General features: G+C 39.0%; 1 protein-coding gene across 1 annotated transcript in view; it reads right to left on the reverse strand.

Annotated features, from left to right (window-relative positions):
• LOC140236756 (lactoperoxidase-like) overlaps positions 1-17,399 on the reverse strand; it is a 67,039-nt gene extending 49,640 nt beyond the window's left edge. The window contains exons 1-4 of the mRNA XM_072316684.1: positions 17,350-17,399; positions 14,629-14,855; positions 13,571-13,685; positions 12,947-13,128 (exon numbers count right to left, since the gene is read on the reverse strand). Of these exons, the coding sequence (XP_072172785.1) occupies positions 12,947-13,128; positions 13,571-13,685; positions 14,629-14,855; positions 17,350-17,375 (550 nt within the window). The 5' untranslated portion in view covers positions 17,376-17,399. The remainder of the gene's footprint in view (positions 1-12,946; positions 13,129-13,570; positions 13,686-14,628; positions 14,856-17,349) is intronic.
• Positions 17,400-19,410: the final 2,011 nt, after the last annotated feature.

The raw sequence follows: 19,410 nt of genomic DNA on the forward strand, positions 1-19,410 counted from the left end.
GTGTTACCACAGGAATACCATAGGAATACTACTGCTGTTTCCTGCAATATTTTGAAACAGTACCCAACAAAATTGTAAGTTATTCAGCAGCTGCAGCAGCTACCTACTGTGTAAATTTGAGGAAAGTTAATTTCATCAAGTTTTAGTTATTCAAAATAAAAAAATGTAGTGTTTTTTCCTAAACATCTTGTATGTGGATATTATTGTGTTAAATCAATAATCTGAAATCCCACTGTGTAACAACATTATGGCCACAGGAGTACACATATTTCAATGTATACCACACTGTGTGTTCAGTATGCCAAGTATGTGGAGATGATGTAGGTGAATGATCTGAAACCCACAAAGTGACAACACCGAGCACAGGGTTTACACATAATTCAATATATACCACACTGTGGTAAGCACAAGTCACAGTGTCCGGTATACCAAGTCTGGATTATGTGGTAAATGAATGATCAGAAATCCCACAGTGTGACACTATCAACACAGGGTTTAGGCACCTACACATAGATCAAAATATACCACACTGTGTCAAACATGATTCACAGTGTTCAGTATGTCATCTATGTGGGGATTATGTGGTAAACCACTTAAACTGAAATACCAGACTGTGGTAGCATTATGAACACAGGGTTTACACATAGTTCGATACATACCACACTGTGGTGTATGTGTCCCACTCTGTGTTCAGTACGCCAATAATGTGGTAAACCATGTGATGTCAAATTCCACACCATGACAACGCTGTGACCACATGGTTAGCACATTGTTTACACATAGTCAACTATGTGAACACACTGTCGTAACACTATACCACACTGTGGTATATGTGTGCCACTCTGTGTTCGGTATGCCAATTATGTGGTACACTATGTGATCTCAAATACCACACTGTGACAACACTGTGACCACATACTTAACACATTGTTTACACATAGTCCACTATGTGAACACACTGTGTAACACTGTGTAACACTGTGTTTGTTCCATAAGGGATACTGCAACCTTAAACAAGTGGGACTGTTTCAACTCGTTAAAACACGCAAAAACATGCATCAAATTGCACCATTTGCAACATCAAAATGCAAAAAGTTCTCACCGTGGGAGGGGGACACCCCCTCCCACACCCTCCCCTCCCCCTTCACTCGCTCCACTCGCTCGGGTTCAGTCGCGTTCATGATATTCAGTGAAAAGAATTAATACAAGAAGTGTATTTAACGTATACCATTTTATAGGCAAATTGTTCAATAATAATCTACACTAAAATATACTGCTACCTTAAACAAGTGGGACTGTTTCACGTCGATAAACGCGCAAAAACATGCATCTAATCGCACCATTTGAAACATCAAAATGCAAAAAGTTCTTACCGTGGGAGGGGGACACCCCCTCCCACACCTTCCCCTCCCCCCTCGCTCGCTCCGCTCGCTCGGGTTCAGTCGCGTTCATGATATTCAGTGAAAAGAGTTAATACAAGAAGTGTATTTAACTTATAGCATTTTATAGGCAAATTGTTCAATAATAATCTACATCAAAATAAACTGCTACCTTAAACAAGTGGGACTGTTTCACGTCGATATAACGCGCAAAAACATGCATCAAATTGCACCATTTGCAACATCAAAATGCAAAAAGTTCTCACCGTGGGAGGGGGACACCCCCTCCCACACCCTCCCCTCCCCCTTCACTCGCTCCACTCGCTCGGGTTCAGTCGCGTTCATGATATTCAGTGAAAAGAATTAATACGAGAAGTGTATTTAACGTATACCATTTTATAGGCAAATTGTTCAATAATAATCTACACTAAAATATACTGCTACCTTAAACAAGTGGGACTGTTTCACGTCGATAAAACGCGCAAAAACATGCATCTAATTGCACCATTTGAAACATCAAAATGCAAAAAGTTCTTACCGTGGGAGGGGGACACCCCCTCCCACACCTTCCCCTCCCCCCTCGCTCGCTCCGCTCGCTCGGGTTCAGTCGCGTTCATGATATTCAGTGAAAAGAGTTAATACAAGAAGTGTATTTAACTTATAGCATTTTACAGGCAAATTGTTCAATAATAATCTACATCAAAATAAACTGCTACCTTAAACAAGTGGGACTGTTTCACGTCGATATAACGCGCAAAAACAGGCATCAAATTGCACCATTTACAACATCAAAATGCAAAAAGTTCTTACCGAGGGAGGGGGGACACCCCCCTCCCACACCCTCCCCCCCCCCCCCCTCGCTCGCTCCGCTCGCTCGGGCTCGGTCGCTTCGCTCCCTCGCAGACTAACCGCCCCCCTTAAGATGAAATCCTGGCTACGCCGTTGTATGCTTCGTAGATGATTGTTTTTTTTTTCTCTCCTCTCTTCTCTTTCTCTCTCTCTCTCTCCCTCTCTCTCATTCAATGTGACTTTAGTGTATCTTTTACATGACAAAAGCGACACAGTCATATATGAATACATCACTGTAACTTTAAGTATAAGCAATCGTGCTGTATGCAAACTAGAAATGTCCATGGCCGCGCAATGCGATTGTATCCCCCGGCACTACATAATTGCAGCAACTTTTGCTTCATCTTCACGTTTGAGCGAGGAACAAAGATCCCCTCCCCTTCTTAAAACATAAAGTTGAATATTGTGAAGACTATCTTCACAAGCCTTTTTTTTTCAGCAGATCTATCTTTTTAAGTCACTATTTTCATTTACAATATTATGATATCAATCTTGGTGTTGTTTTTGATGCAAATCTGACATTCAAAGACAACATTTCATATGTATCCCAATCTGTAAGATTTCATTTGCGTAACCTGAGCTCAATTCGGAGATATTTAACTAGATCAGCAGCAGAAAAACTGATGCATTCTCTTATTCATCTCGTCTAAATTTCTGCAATTCTCTGCTTTGCAACCCTCCGCAAAAAAAGAACTCAGTAAACTGCAGCGTTTTCAGAATTGTGTCGCTAGATTACTTACTTTCACGAAGAAAACTGTGCATACTACCCCAATACTTCGGTCCCTACACTGGATCCCTGTAGAAAAACGTATTAACTTCAAGATTCTTCTTCTTGTGTACCGTACATTGCACAAATTTGCCCCTGTCTACTTTCAAACTACTCTTCATCTTCACCAACCACCACGAAATCTCCGTTCATCAAACTCGCTCAAATTACAGGTAACTCGAATCAAGCAGGGGGATCGTGCTTTTTCATACATGGGCCCAAAACTTTGGAATAGTCTGCCAAAATCTCTTCGACAAGCGTCTTCTATTGATGGTTTTAAAAAGAACCTCAAGACCTACCTTTTTAATTCAAATTGACTATTGTTAACCTGTATGTATATCTGTGTACGTATATTATTTGTTTGTTTATTGTTCTTATTATCTTTTGTGATACTGTTATAACGTGATATGTACTCTGTTGTTCTATGGCGCCATGAGTATCTTTTTAGGTAGAACGAGCGCTTTATAAGAGTCTGTCTATCATTATTTATTATTATTATTTATTATTATAAATCATTGTAGCGTACCGGTACATTGTATTTGCATTATCTTTCGTTGTTGGATGGAAATAAAGCGACATTGGCGTGGCATTCGCGTTTTCACCGGAAAATCCATTGAAAAAATATCAAAATACGGCAAAATGCACGAGGAATTGCTTTTTTTTTAAATAAAGGGATATACACTGTATCATAGCCTTTGGATATTCCCTTCGCTGTCTTGAATAAAGACTAAGCGCATTGCGTCAACAGGAGAACACCTGTGGACATCATAACCTTCGGATATTCCCTTCGCTACCTTGAATAAAGACTAAGCAACGCGTTAACAACGCAGAAGACGGGACCCTTCTTTCTATAGCGATTAGTCTCCATTCAGAAGTTTAGGGATATAAAAAGGAGACCAAATTGGTAAAAAGTACATTTATTATGACTAAGCTACTCATTTGGAAATGCTATCTTACTGAACTTACTGAAGGGCCGCATCCGTCTTGGTAGTGTACCAATGTAGTGCGGCTAGGGTGAGGAGGGCTATTCGCCCTTAGTAACCCATTGATAGTCTTAATTCTGTTTTGAAGCTGTTTATTGACGTTGCGTGAACTGCTGCTGGGGGGAGATTGTTCCAGTCTTGAATTACCCTTTGACTGAACGTGTATTTCCTGGCGTCAACTCTCATGTGTTGCTTCTGGATTTTGAGTTGGTGTCCTCTTGTGCTCTGATGTGTTGTTAGTTGGAAGATCTCTGTTGGGTTGATTCTATCGATCATAGCTTGATGAGCATATCTATGCCCGACAAACAAAATGACACCAAAAAGGTTTTGCCACCTCAGGTGGTACCAATATCTGGCCTGGCCCATGGACTAATACCGGGTCACATTAGAGGGCACTATTCGAAAATGCCGTATAGCTGCGTATAGTGTAGTATATAGTGGGAATTGTGCTTGTTCGATTTTCGTGCAGCGTGTACCATCTCTCGTTTATGAAATGATGACAATCTTTGGTCTGGGTTTGCTCTTTAGCATAAATAAGCATGACTGATATTCTGATCAGTGTTGTGTATCATGGTCAAATTTAATGTTATTAAACAAATTAAGAATAATCAGTATTGATTTATCCTAGCGAAATGACCCCCAGTGGAGTTGGGTCATTTTTTTTTTTTATTCATATACTCAATTTATAGCTTTCTTGTAACAAAAACGGTACGTTCCAATGTAATCTCAGTTTAGAAACTGTTAATAAGATTGCTGGGATGGTTGTGTAGGAGGAAGAAATCCTCCCTGCATGGGACAGGGAGTTGATGGTGCGGGTGATGGTGTACTGGGTCGACTTGACGGCGGAAACACGCGTGCTAACTTATGTGACCCGCCATGCCCGAATAGCGTACAGCGAATAGCGAATAGCGAATAACGAATACCGTATACCGTATACTTCTCTGTGAACCCAGCCCTGTAAGAGAAGAAGAAACAAGAGTCTCTCCTTTGTAGGGTTACCTACCCATGTTCCGTGCGGCCGGGAAGTTATTTTTCGAGCATGTATTTTATTGCGGGTGTTAATGAACTGTTTTGAAAAAACGACAGCATTTCTGTTTAAATAGGTATCACTCGTAATCACAACAAACCAAGCGAGCAGCATGACCAAGCGTCAACCTTTTGGCAGCAATAGTATTTAAATTGTTTCATACAGCCTAGTTGTGAGGTATTTCATTCACCTGCTATTCTCCCATTCAGTTTGATATTAGGCAGGAATTTGCTCAGTTGTTGCTAGGTAGGCCAAGCCTCCGCATTCTTTTTTTGCTGCAGGGCAACTTTTGTGAACAAAGCATGTACAAAATCTGAATGAAATATTACAAAACCAGTGTATTGTTAGAGCCAATTAAATGCCTACTGTGCGACCTGACCCTTCGAGCTGGAGCGAGTGGAGCGACTCGCACAGTGGACAAAGCTTGTACCAGATCGCAGCAGCTCCCAATCAAGTCGTGAGCGACAGTGAGCGGCCCCAGCTCGGTCTAGATCTCAAGCCGAGCAAGCTCGCAAACATTCAAGCCTACAGGTCTGCTCGTCCTTCCAAAAGGGTAGAAAACTCGTAGAATTTGTGGAAAAGTCGAGTTTTAAATACAAGTAAAATGAAGTCCAGTTATAGGTTTTTGATAACAACGTTTAAAATCTTACAGGTATAATATAACAGTTCAAAATTCAAATTTGACCAAAATCGAAAAAAATGGAAAATTGTGACATTGTGAAGTTTCACTTATTTCTGCAGACCAGGGCCCTGTTTCATAAAGCTGTTCGTAAAGTTACGAACAACTTACGAGCGACTGGTGATCATTTCTTGTGCTGAATTATTGAAATTCTAATTAGTATAGCACATCAGAACTGATCACCAGTCGCTCGTAAGTTGTTCGTAACTTTACGAACAGCTTTATGAAACAGGCCCTCGTATAGCTGATATTTATATGCAAATTATATAGTGATGATATCATAACCTCTCAAGTTTTCAATGCTTGTGTACAAAAGTACTGACAAACATTCAATGTTTCTGTTATCAAAGTGTGAAATATGATATCATTCCTCGTTGAATAACTTGAATAATGATCAGTTAGACATTTTATCGGGAATTAAGACTCAGGCGAAATTGCATTTACATGATAGCTAGAAATGTTAATCTATGTACAAGCTATGTGCCAAATCGTAAAAAAAAATAATAATAAAAACAAAAAAGGAATCATAACTTAACCATTTTCATATTCGTATCGACTGTTCACGAACTGTTTCCAGAAAGATTAACGAAAGGGTTACGCCATTTCCTGACCCACTTCATCTGACACACTCTTTCTGACACACTTTTTTTGCCATTCATTTTGTACACGGGGCAGTTTTCATGAGACGGCCTCTGTTATTGGCAACTGTGCTAATGAATATTCATCAGCCTTGCGATAATTTTTTCATAATGAGTCACTCGGTCTGATTCTGTGTCTGTGATTGGCTTTTAGCTATTGACTTACGCGTGATATCGATCTCCTCAAGGGGGTCCATGACGATATCTGATTACCAGTGTGCGTGTGTGTGTTGAATTGCGTTTTAGTGCCAGTGAGTGTGGCATAACTTCTGCAGGTTTCCTGTCCATTTCTCTCTCTTTTTCTCTCTTTTGCTTTCGTATCATCTTATCTCTGTTATTCTTAGAGTACAATCGTACTACCACAAGTGTTTTCCCCCATTTTTTGAAGTGATTATCTCGTTTGCAACAATTTAGAGGTGAGTTTTTGTTCGAGTGTTTGTTGAGTTTTTTGATTGAACACGATGTAGATTATCTACGTGTGTGCGAGAACATTCATGGTACCCACTCGTTTGTTTCCGTGTGCATTTTTACCGTACAGTGTCTTCATCGTTCGTCTTCCAAGCAGCGAGTTTTCACCCTAGTTTTCCTCAACGTAGTTTTTTACCTCAATTTTTTTTTTTTTTTTTGCGGTGCAAGATGTTCAGTGTATTTTTTCTACGGTAAAATGCCATCGTTGATGATCTCCGTGTATTCATTACTAGTTTTCCATCTCCGTTTCATTTTGTGTACAACCAGGGAGGTACCTCCCTGGTACAACTAACATTGATCTAAAGTCTAACCAGGGAGGTGAGACCTCCCTGGTCTAACGTAGTTAGCTACAAAGTCTGCGATGTCTGTATGCTGATGTGTTTTTGTGAGCTGGGAGTGACTATGGTGGGAATGATATTCAGGGTTTTGCTGTGGTTGAGATGATAGTGATGATGATCATAATGATTCTGGTGATGATATACGTACCCTTTTGATGATGCAATTTATTTCGTGTGACCATGACGTTGATCATTGATGATGGCGAGAACGACACGAGTAGCCTAGCCTAGGCCAAGGACGAAAGTGACACTGTCCACGGGGGCTGTTGCTCGCTCATGCACAGGAGTGGTCTAGACCTAGAGACCTGCATTTAATCAGTTTTTTTTTTAACCTTTTGGTTGTTCACTTGGGTTAGTGCTCCAAAAATTCGTTTCTCTAAAGAAACTCAACCAAAAGCTTGACAATAAGGTTGCCTGAGGGCTATTCTTTAGTAAATATTAGATCTAAATGGCGATGCTAATTTAGTTTTCATTTTAAGAACTCGATTATATCCCATTTTCTTTGCTCATTTTTCAAATGATAAATTATTTAGAACTGTAAATTTACTTAAATTCTGATGTACTGCATTCACCATTGTAAAAATCAATAAAAAAGAGCCCGCTGAGCAGGTGTTTCATTCTATCCTTTTCATTTCCTTCCTATCGTGTTGGTTTCCTTCCTGTCACTTCCTTCTTTGACCCTGGACGGAAGAAAAAAAAAATCCCATCTTGCCATGTAAAGACAGAACACATACCATCATGAAATATTATGACATTAGAATAGTTTTAAAAGATTATGTAAGTCATCAAAATTCTTGTGTGTGAAAATAGATAATAAATAAAAGGTGATTTCTTACAAAGCAGTTCTTTCAAATGTCCAACAGCCTCAGAACAGCTTCGATCTTGAAGCTAGTGAAATCTCAAAACTATCGTGGCAACAAGTGATATTGATAGGAAATTCTGACAAAAACTGTCACAACATTTGATGTTTAAATTTGTCTAGTTTTATTGGATTAGGTCATGAAACTATAAATGCCACCGATAAAATCACAATCGCTCTCAATTTGAACAGAGGCAGTAGGGTAGGAATGACTCAGCAAACAGCTGATTATTTATGCGTCGTATCCATGGGCAACTGCGGGGTAACTGGAAGAAGACGCACGAAGTTTAGACTTGAGTCAAGAACTATTATTTATTATCATTTTTTATTTTTAACATTTTTTTTTCTTTGGATTTCAAAAAAAAGGTCAAAATATTTCATATTACGCTTCTTAAATGTATTATGAATATAAATATGAAGAATTTTTATCGTGATTTCATGAAGAATTAGAATTATTATGAATATATAAATACTAGACGGGCTGAACAATGAAGTCTAATTTTGCCCCAAGAATTTGCAGCCCACCGTACGTGCTGGTGGTGCATTCCTAGCGTTCTTGCCGCACTCTCCCAGCCACGTGCAAGCATGCATGCAACAGCAGTCACCAACAACAGTCACATAGAGTACATGTTTAGCTACTTCACCGATCTCACTCCTGCTCTTGCAAAGAAAACCTTTACAAGTGTAGAAAATTCTCTCGAAACTAAGCCAGACATGAATTTGGAACATACATTACAGTGTCAAGACCTTTTCAGTGGACTTTGTTTTCGCTATTTGTCTGTTTAGCTCTCGAATGTACGACTTCTTACGTCCGATTTGTTTTTTACCTCACCACGTGGTACTGTTTTTTCAGCCCCATGCTTCCTCCATATGCACACAAGTCATGTTGTAAACACACACAAGCCACCGGCACCGCGATCGAAGTTTGAGCGATAGCGATAACATGTGTGGAGCAGACATGCGGATTTCAGCACAGATGAGTAGTTGAACGTATCACGATTGTAAAACAAATATTTTTCTATGTCTCTGCCAATTTGAATTAGGTTATCTAATCATAGATGGATTACGATTTTATTCTAAAATAGATTAGCTATGGCAAGAATTTGCTTACATGAGAGTTATTTGATAACATTGCAAAATAAAACCCCCGTCATTGAATGGAATGTTCCAGAGCTATCTCGGGGGGGGGGGGGGGGGGGGGGTTGGGAGAATGAATACCCTTCGCGTGTAGATCGCGCCGTAGGGAAGATCGCGCCCAAGTTCACTGCCGACTTACTAGGCAGGCACGAAGATTACTAGTACACAGAGGCCCGTACGTGGATGGGTTAAGCAGCTGAAAAAAAAAAAAGGTACTGGAAGCCCACGTAGTAGCAAGGCCTACACGTGGATGAGGTTAGAAATTGCCGCGCGCCTCCAGCTCACCAGCTCCTGGCCGCCTCTTATTGGCCGGCCTTGAGCGCGACGTTCGACAAGCCATACCATAGTCTTGAATATTCATTAGCACAGTAGCCAATAACAGACGCCGTCTCATGAAAACTGCCCCGTGTACAAAGTGAATGGCAAAAAAAGTGTGTCAGAAAGAGTGTGTCAGATAAAGTGGGTCAGGAAATGGCGTAACCCTTAACGAAACTACAAAATGCCATAATTAACTTCTTTATTTTCATCCAATTTTGGTCAAATTTTCAATGTTTTACTAGAAAATAATTCCTTCCTTAAGACTCTCAGCTGCAATCTCCCACTGGTGCCCCCTCTCTATATTTTGTCAAAACAACAGAACTAAAAAGAAGAAAATGAAAATGGGGGGGGGGGGGTTGGTCTCGCCAGCCTTTGATTTTGTAAAGGCGCCTCCCCTTTACGGAATTCCTGGATCCGCCCCTGTGACGCGTTATGACATTTGCAGTAAATTTGGAAATTTTGACATTTGTCATCGACGTGTTAGTACATTTTGTGGTTATAATCCGATTTTGACATTGTCGTCGATGTGTTGTGACATTTGCAGTAAATATGGAAATGTTGACATTTGTGGTTAATCCGATTTTGACATTTGTCCCCGACGTGTTATGACATTAGTGGTCATTATAACATTTGTCGTCGACGTGCTATGACATTAGCGGTTGTTATGACATTTGTCGTCGGCGTATTATGACATCAGTGGTTGTTATGACATTGTTGTCGTCGACGTGTTATGACATTAGTGGTTGTTATGACATTGTTGTCGTCGACGTGTTATGACATTAGTGGTTGTTTTGACATTATTGGTCGATTTTGACATTAGTGGGCTCTACAGGCCTCCAAGCTGGACCTAATCTGGTAGGATCTTTGGTTATTGGTTGACCTGCAGTGCAAAAAGAAAGCAGCGGTAAGTTGGCTCAGTCGGTAGCGCGTCTTCCTCATGTTCACGCGGCCCGAGTTCGAACCCGAGTCTGAACTGAGCTATGATGTGTGTAAGCATACCGCCCCCTCTAGCAAGAGGCAAAACACTCTGTCCCTCGGATAGGACATAGAATGGAGGTCCCGTGTATGAGAGAGTGACAACTCATGCACGTAAAAGATCCAGCTTCATTCATTCATCGCGAAGAGCAGGGTGTTTAACCCGGTGAAGTGATCCCACCTCACATCCAACTGGACCCCATGGAAGACCAGCTTATCGTAGCTGAATATGGGCTATCCAGCCATCTTCTCAGATGGAAAGTGAACAAACAAAGCCTCGGAAGAAAAAAAAAAAAAGAAGCTTTTCAGAGTTGATAAACATGTAAAAAAAAAACATATATCCCACCCCCCCCCCAAAAAAAAAAAAAAAAAAAAAAAACAAAAACAAAACTAGAGAAGCACTCTGAGAGCGCAGATTTCCGCCAAGCAGCTCGTTCATTTTTTGCCACTGATTCTGTCCGCCTGTCCGGAGATCAGGAGGTCGTAGGTTAGAATTGCTCGAGTATGTAGGAGAGTTGATCGTATCACCGGACGTTTTTTTTTTTTTTTCGTGGCTCTGAATTTCGTACTCAGAGGACGAAATTTCGGCCAAAAATATCACGAGTTATTCACAAAGTCCTGAAAATTACAAATTCGGCAAAATTATGACAATTATTTACTCCGATTTTCGGAAAATAAACTTCAAATATACCCTCTCCAAAAAAAGTTGTCTTTTTGCGCGGTGTAAAATCGCATTGTAATTCCGAACACGATTTTCGTAATGGAATAATCGAGGTTTTTCGCACCTTTTGTTAGTGCCAGAATCACAATTCATCCCACGAATCACCGTACACATTCTTACCGAGCGGACGATAAAGAAAAAATCGGCAAATGACGCTCAAATTTCGTATTTTACGGTAAAATGTCTATCTTGAACATTTCGAACAGTTCACGCAATAAAACCTTGTAAGAAATCGACTTCTATTTTACGTGCTTTGTCTATGGGAGCTGCATGCGCGAGTGACGAGTTGCGGTCCCCTTCCTTAGCGCACAACTATTCCGCATCGTTCGCGTTTGAGGACGATAGCTGCAAATTTCTGATATTGATCAGTGAACTTTTGGTTCTATTGGAATCTTCAGCATTTTTCCTGTATAATGTGAGTGGGATTTCATAGAATTTCAGTCACAAAATGTGATTCAAACATGCATAAATATTAACTATGACGAGATGCGGGTCACTCAACTATAAATTTGAGGTAAAATGTGAATTTCTTCATGCTTTGACATTTTTTATGTCGCGTTTTTTTTTTTTTTGCGATTTCGGTGCACACAAAGTTCTGCGAGGTTAATCTACGAAGTCTCGCGCGTACAGAATGTCATTAGTACGCAAAAATGTGCGTGTTCGGAATTACCATGCTGTCCGGTAAGATACCTTACCTGTATATACGCCCATGATTTTTATTATGGCTACTACTCGAAACACTGATCAATTCAGTGCTCACTTACGTTGATGTAGGGCAATTTGTCATTTAGTTGCAGTATACCGGTTTATTTTATTTTATTTTCATTGATTGATTGATTTATTTTATTTTATTTATTTATTTATTTATTTATTTTTGCGTCTGAACATCCTGTATAACTCGATAACGAACCAGCATTCCATTATGTCCATTATGCGTCTGAACGTATGGCGACTATAGAACGGTAGACTGGGCGGGGCTTAACCTGAGCCAGCCCGACAAGGCTCTGGGTGATCCTATTCCTCTCACTCGCGGCGACGTCTAGGCAGACCCGTCTGTAAGGAGTTTTGTTTTTTGTTTTTTGTTTTTTGTTTTTGTTTTGTTTTGTTTTTTTTTTTTTTTTTTTTTTTGTTAACGTTATCGCTCTCCTCCGGACGCAGATACAGACCGAACTTTCGATCAAGGCGACGTCATGACCATAACAACATGCGCAGTGGGAAACTGCGCATCTAGACGACGTTTTCCAGAACGACCGAGATTAGCGTCTGAACGGTCTGTCGGCTATACGATGATTTTCTATACGTCGTTTCTTGATCGAGTTTTGGTGTGAACTGGCTTTCTTCTGAACAAGGGGTGTATGTCGTGATCTAACAGTAGCGCGCCGCACGCCCGCCAAAGCAAAATCAAAAGGTTTGACTGGACCGGGGAGATGTTATCACCTCCCTGACTGGACTAAAGCAATGTTTTTAATGTGTGAGAAAAAGACTATTAAATACCAAACAAACTATTAAATACCAAACAAATAAACAAAAGACAAACTTACTCAAACTAGTATTAAATGTGAGAAGTTTAGTTTCTGAAACATGTTTTGGAAGATGTTTTTGTCTTTTCTAAATATAACACAATGACTTGAACAAATAATGTAATACACATTATGCACTGGCTAAGTTTCGCTTTTTCGGCTTTCAATAGTTTATGTTTATACATTAATTTTGTATTGCAATGATTTGTTGTAATTGTATCTGCAAAAATGCGTGATATTGGAAATAAAATGTGAGTTCAATGTCATAAAAAGTTAAAGGGATTCGTACTGTCTGCATAGCTGTTGTTGGCAAGCCGTCTCAAGGGCCAACTGCTTTTCCCCCACTCCGGGTTGGCCTTGTTGTTACATGCACCATCTATACGGCGATACAATTCGTTATCTTCTGTGTCACAGACACCTTCGGCGACGTGGAATTCCTCGAAGATCTCTTGCTGCACTTCTGGCGGCACCCTGTTTAATACATTCGAACATAAACGGGACATTTTGTTACAATAATAGGCAGTGAATAGAAGATTTTTTTTTTCATTTTCACTAGAGTAAATGAGTAGGAAAATTTTCTTGAAATTGTTTTTCTAAAGGGAGAATAAAAAGTATCTTTCAATATCAAAGTCATATGAACTTCGACTAATAATGAATTGCTTATTCGCAGGTGATTTGGTACAACTTTATTTGATCAGGAAATATCACACATAATTTACATGATCAACATTTGAATATTGTGTAAAAGGCATGGGGAAATTTTCTTGAATATCTATGTATTATCTTTGTATTTATCTATTTTTTCAACTGGCTCTGACGCAAAAGCTAATACATGCTTATTTCAATGGCTAAAATTTTGCGCATCGATATGGTTTCTCGTGGAAAACATCTGCAGATAAATGGCACAGCTTACTTTAAACCAGCAATTTTCTCTTGTTCCAGGAGTAATTCAAAAGCTTGCAAAGCCTTTGTTTCGTCATTCGTTGAATGTCCAAACCGTGCAAGAAGGTCTCGGGCGGTAGGGCCTCCTGTAATTAAAAAGCAAGCATTTTGCATCGTTGGTATCATCATTACCATAACTGCTGTTGTCATGACCAGCAACATATCAGCATACAATGTGCAAGTTTTGCTAAAATTGGTGTTATAATGAATGTTGAAAATATCACTATATAGTCACAGATCTAATATACCACGTTCATTCTTTCATTTTAATCCGTTGAGTGTCTAATATTAATGACTTCTAGTAATGTCTTTCTCTCTATTATGAAACTTAACAAGAAAATGTTAGATATGAACAAACGCAAATTCATCTTACCTGTATTTTATAAGTGATAACCTAGGTAGGCGTAGTGATCTTGCTTCAATCAAGCATTATTGGAACATTTAATAGTCCGTAAGAAAATTAATACAACTCAATTATTTGGGATGAAAGGAGTAATCTATTCATCGGTATATTTGCTAACCGCAGCAGGAAGTTTTCACTTAAGAAAATATCATCACGGCAAAATTAAAAGACATAGCTGATATTTTAACCTCCACTTGATTTTATGGATTATTAAGGCAATAACCATATTTTTCCATAGACACAGAAGAAGTGGATAATAATCTTAATTATGACAGAAGATAGGTACAGTAGAAATAACAGTACAATTCAATTCATACTATAATATAATACTGCTTGCCAAATCTGCTTCCAACTTCTCAAGGCAAGAGATAAGGTGTTGCGTCAAGAACTGCACACTTCGTCTATTCATATACAGTAGGCATACTTTATTTTATTCCTAACTTGCCACTGAATGATACTGTATCTTGTCATATTTCACCAACTTCAATAAAATTTGCAAATCCTCAGGGTAGGCGTAGGTGTCTACGTAAGAGATGACTTACACACACACACACACACACACACACACATATATATATATATATATATATATATATATATATATATATGTACTATCGTTCATTTACTTTTTGCGTCAGGATCTGTGGCTCCTACTGTCACAACTGCTTGTTGTCCCTCTGGTGCCTCGGTTATGGTAGAATCTGATACCTCTTTCTCCTTAGGGGTCGCTGCAGTGGGAACCTTGGTAAGCTTCTGTGAAGCCTTCGTCGTGGGGGCATTTGAAGCTTCCGATGGTAGAGCAGTTGTATTTCCCTCAGCAAATGCTGCCCATAACGTAAGCATAAGGCAACACCTAAGAAGAAAGACGCCCATTATTTTCTTTTCTGGCATTCTGAAACAGCGATAAAATATCGCTTATAATCATTATGTGATCTGAACATGGAGTAACATCGATTGAAAACGCATTCTGTACCATTAGTTTTCATTGTAGATATGCAACTCAGAATAGGAAATGCTATCCTTAAAATAGCATGTTTGTTTGTTTTTATTGTTCAATATTCCACGTTTAAACAAATAAACCATAAACATAACAGGAAATGCATGGATGAATTGTTAGATACAGCCTTTAAGACAATTTAACATGTGAAATATGAGGAATCTACATAAAAGCATTGCTTGTATATCATGTATATGGTGTAGATCCCCGGATGCTGATATAAGATAAATTCTTATTTGATATTTACGATTGAAAGGAATGACAATTCATGAATGAGGGAAATATAAACGTCGAAGAATATAAAGAAGAAAAAGAGAAGAAAAAGAAAACAATGTCCGCGGCACAAAACTGCAAAGAGTTGCGTGATTACCCGAGGCAGGCACAAGTCAGATACAGTGAACAATGACAGAAATACAAAGTATGCATAAAAGAAAGTCCAAGAGATAGAAAAAAAAAATCTCGAGCGAGGCACATGTTAGATACACTGACAGAATTATGAAGTATGAACAAGGAATATCCAGGAGGATTGAAAAAAAAAAACTAGCTACTTGAAGTGGAAATTCAGAATAACCATAAGTTTGTGCTGAAAAACATTAACACACTGAGATTGGATTATTTCTCTATCCAAATCATTCCAGAATTTAGGTCCTGTAATACTTTCTTTTTTTTATAGAGCAGATACAGTCCGTACAGGAGAAAGATGCAAAGAATCTTTTTGTCTCGTAGGGTAAGAATGGACTTCAGTATTCATCGAAGAAAACACTTCGGGGAGACCACATGACTTTAGCTGGTACATAAATGCTCCAATATTTAAATACTACAAATCCTGGATCTTGCGTGTTCTACTGGAAAAAAATAAAGCATTAGTGTGTTCCAGAAATTTTACCAAGTTAATTATCCGTATGACTCTTTTCTGTACCAATAATAAAGAATTAAGTCTTGTTGTACAGCAGTTTCCCCATGCCAGGATTCCATGCCTATCCAAACTGTTCCTAGAATGGTCTGCGATTCATTGTAACAAATAAGCAGGCAACCAATGAGGAGATCGTAATGGATAAATATTTCGTCTACCAGCAAGCTCCTTTCCCTCTTCCTTTGTTTATGATCTATTTCCAAAGTCAACCATTTCTTTTGTTGTTATGTTCTTTCCTCTGTTCTTATTTTCTATCTTAGTTGTCTTCCTGTTGTCTGCGACATCAAGATATCAAATGACAGATCATCTTATTTCTATTGATCATGATCAAACTCAAAATATTATTCCATTAAAATCAGACACATACATAGCAAAGTTAGCCAGCCTAATACAGTGTGACAGTATTTACAAGAAACGCAATTTTGCTTCGGGGGACCTCCAGGAGAGCATGACGTTTATGTGTAGGGCCTATATTATCCTGTCACACCGGCAGTAGTCCTACCTTCAAGTTTATAGAATATATAACGTTCCGTCTTCAAAAGAAAGATAAAAATGCAAAAACTGACCCCATATTTGGCCCTGGCCTCGGTTGCTATGATTATATATCATGTTTGCAAATAATTTGATTGGTGTAAGAAAAAAACAAATCATGAAACAATACGGCATTTAGTTTTCTTGCAAATAATCACCATATCTTTTGACTCTTTTTGAATGACAGTTTCCAAATATTCCACCAAAAGTGTGTACGAGATCGTTAAAACAACGTACTATTTTGAAAATGCAAAAGCTCTCTCGCCTGGGAGGCGACTATCCCCTCAAACTCCCTCCCTCTCTTTTGTGTCCTTCCAAATATTGGACACGTATACTTACCATGCTTGCATCCCCATAAAAACATTTCTGCGTACGGCCATGAATGCGACTTATGTCTCCCGCACCCCTTCACATTCATTACTGTACCAGAAATCAAGTGATCAACCTGAAGGAGGTGGTTGACATCTTTACTAACACAAATTCACGAAGGATGGCGCTGAACTATAGCTTAGAGCAACTCTATACAGGCACGAAGAAAATCAGAGACTTTTTTTTTCTATGACTGAGAGTGAAAGACGTCGAACCAAACTACATGACTATGTATCACAGGTAAAGAAACATTTTGTTGAGCTATTTGCTTTATAATCGTCATGGCATTAGAATTTTACCGAAAGGCGTTCTGAACAAAATGTGAGTGATTTCATAATCAAGGTTGATAGCGGGAGAAAGGGTTGGCAAAGAAGAACGATCAACAATGTTTTGGCTATTAAGAACGTTATGGCATAATTATTGTATGGCTCGTTTTCATCTCCATACGAAAGGAGAAATACTTTAACAAGACAATGAACTGACAATGCAAAGAGAGAGAGAGAGACTATATGGGTATCTCTTATACAATCCACTTACCCAAAGAGAAATCTGGTCTTCTCCATCTTGCGTGATTGCCTCAGTTGTAAGATCTGCGTTATCAAACACGAATGATTAATTTGCACCTGCATGAACTGATTCGACAAACTTCGACCTCCTTACATAATAAAGGGACCCACGAAGGTCATGTTTCAATGGACAGTTAAATGACATCTGGTACTTGATAATAAAAACTGGCTGGAAGGAAAACTGTGATATATCAATTAATATTTTAAAACAGTTGTGTGCAAACAGAGTCATGTGAAATACCGATCAATTCTTACAATCATGAATTTGGTGTCATCCTACTTGCAAATAGGTTACCAAGGACATGGAAGCGTCAACATCACACCATATTCTCTGTCGCGACATCAGTACTTCATTGTCGCATCGTGGGAAGGTTGTTCGGATCGATTGTTTCCTTTCATCCCTTTCTCATAATTATGTACACCTTCTTTTTTTAGCATTTGTTTATATTTATACTAAAACAATAATTGTCTATCAGCTTGAGTTCATTTTTAGAGGAACCCACTTTCGGTAAATGTGAACGCCAGCAGGAGGCCCTTAGCGGCAGCATCTCGCAGGCAATTCCCACGCAGGTACTTCGCAGTCCCCGTATGCAGCCAAGATATAATGCCATTCTGTGGGACTTCTGCCATTCCTCAGAAGAATTCCTTCACTAAGTTGTCAGACCCCACGCGCCTGGCACACAGGTCATACAGTATACCCGCAAGTAGAATTTAAGTAGAACGCGTCCAGCAAGTAAGACGCATGCACTGACTCGCCAAAATCCTTGTCAGCCATCAGAAATTGTCCAGTATGCTGGGAAATTCCTGCACCCAACAAGCCCGCGTAATTGCCCGAAATGGTGTGACAGGGCCTAAACATGGTTGCGGGTAAAAAGATTCGCGTGCGCACCTCCGGGCGACTACGGTTGAGATACGTGCTAGGTACTGTCATGTGCGGGTCATCTGCGGGGACCTCCGGTTAGTAAAAATTGTTCTTTGCAAGTCGCACGCAAGGCTTGCCCAGAAAGGTGTGACACGGCCTTGAAGTACGCAATATGCATTAAACCGGGGTGTGTAATGAGACGATCGGCTTTAATAAAAATAAGTAAACGGATATTCCAATCTTAACCTTAAGCCTGAATCTATAGTATTCTCTAGCGGGGTTCCCACTATCACGATTGGCGGTCTTAATCGTGAAGCAATCGTGGTGATCTTATTAGATTGTATAAGATTGTATCAGATCTTGAGGTCAATCTTGGCAATCGCGTTAATCGTAGAAAATTTTTGGACGGTTCAAAAATTTTCTACGATTAACATGATTAATTTTTGATCATGATCATCGCATCAAATTGTCTTGGATCGTATCAAAACGCAGCAAATCTTATCTTATCGTGCTTCTTAATCTTGTTAATCGGATCGACTTTTTTCACTTTCCTTCTGCTTATTTATCTATTTATTTATTTATTTATTTTTTGCACATTTGCCCTTATTTTACTCGCAAATCGTATATATTTTGTCTTCCGCGAGGTTGAATAAGGGAGGGGTCGCACAATGACATATAAAATAACAACACCACTGCAACATTCACCAGAAGCAGAATGTTTCACATACCCCACAAATCAACTTTTGTGAATTTTGAAAAGTGACCATTGTCGTGGATGTAAGGTCACTCGTGTATGACTATAAAGATCACTGTCAATATTTTTTTTTTTCACATAGAAGTTAGTCAAGAAGTGTAGCAATACCCATGCGAAATAATTTTACTTAAGACTTTTTTTGTTTGTTAAATAGTGACATTGATTTAGGGGAGTTACCTTTCTGTTGTGTGTGTATGTTGGTTTTGTTAAACACTGTCAAATAAAACAATAAATCAAGCCAAACCAACCAAACTTTGAATAACCCATGAGATAACGACATTTTGAAATAAAAATGCATGTATATGATACATACTACGCGAATATGAAATCAAACACACAAGCAATGCTATCAGTTCGGTGAACTTTCTTTTATTGAGCATATACAAAATTTAAATAACACATATTTTGTTAGCAGT

The sequence above is a fragment of the Diadema setosum genome, chromosome 13, assembly GCF_964275005.1.
Source record: "Diadema setosum chromosome 13, eeDiaSeto1, whole genome shotgun sequence".
Lineage (NCBI taxonomy): Eukaryota > Metazoa > Echinodermata > Echinoidea > Diadematoida > Diadematidae > Diadema > Diadema setosum.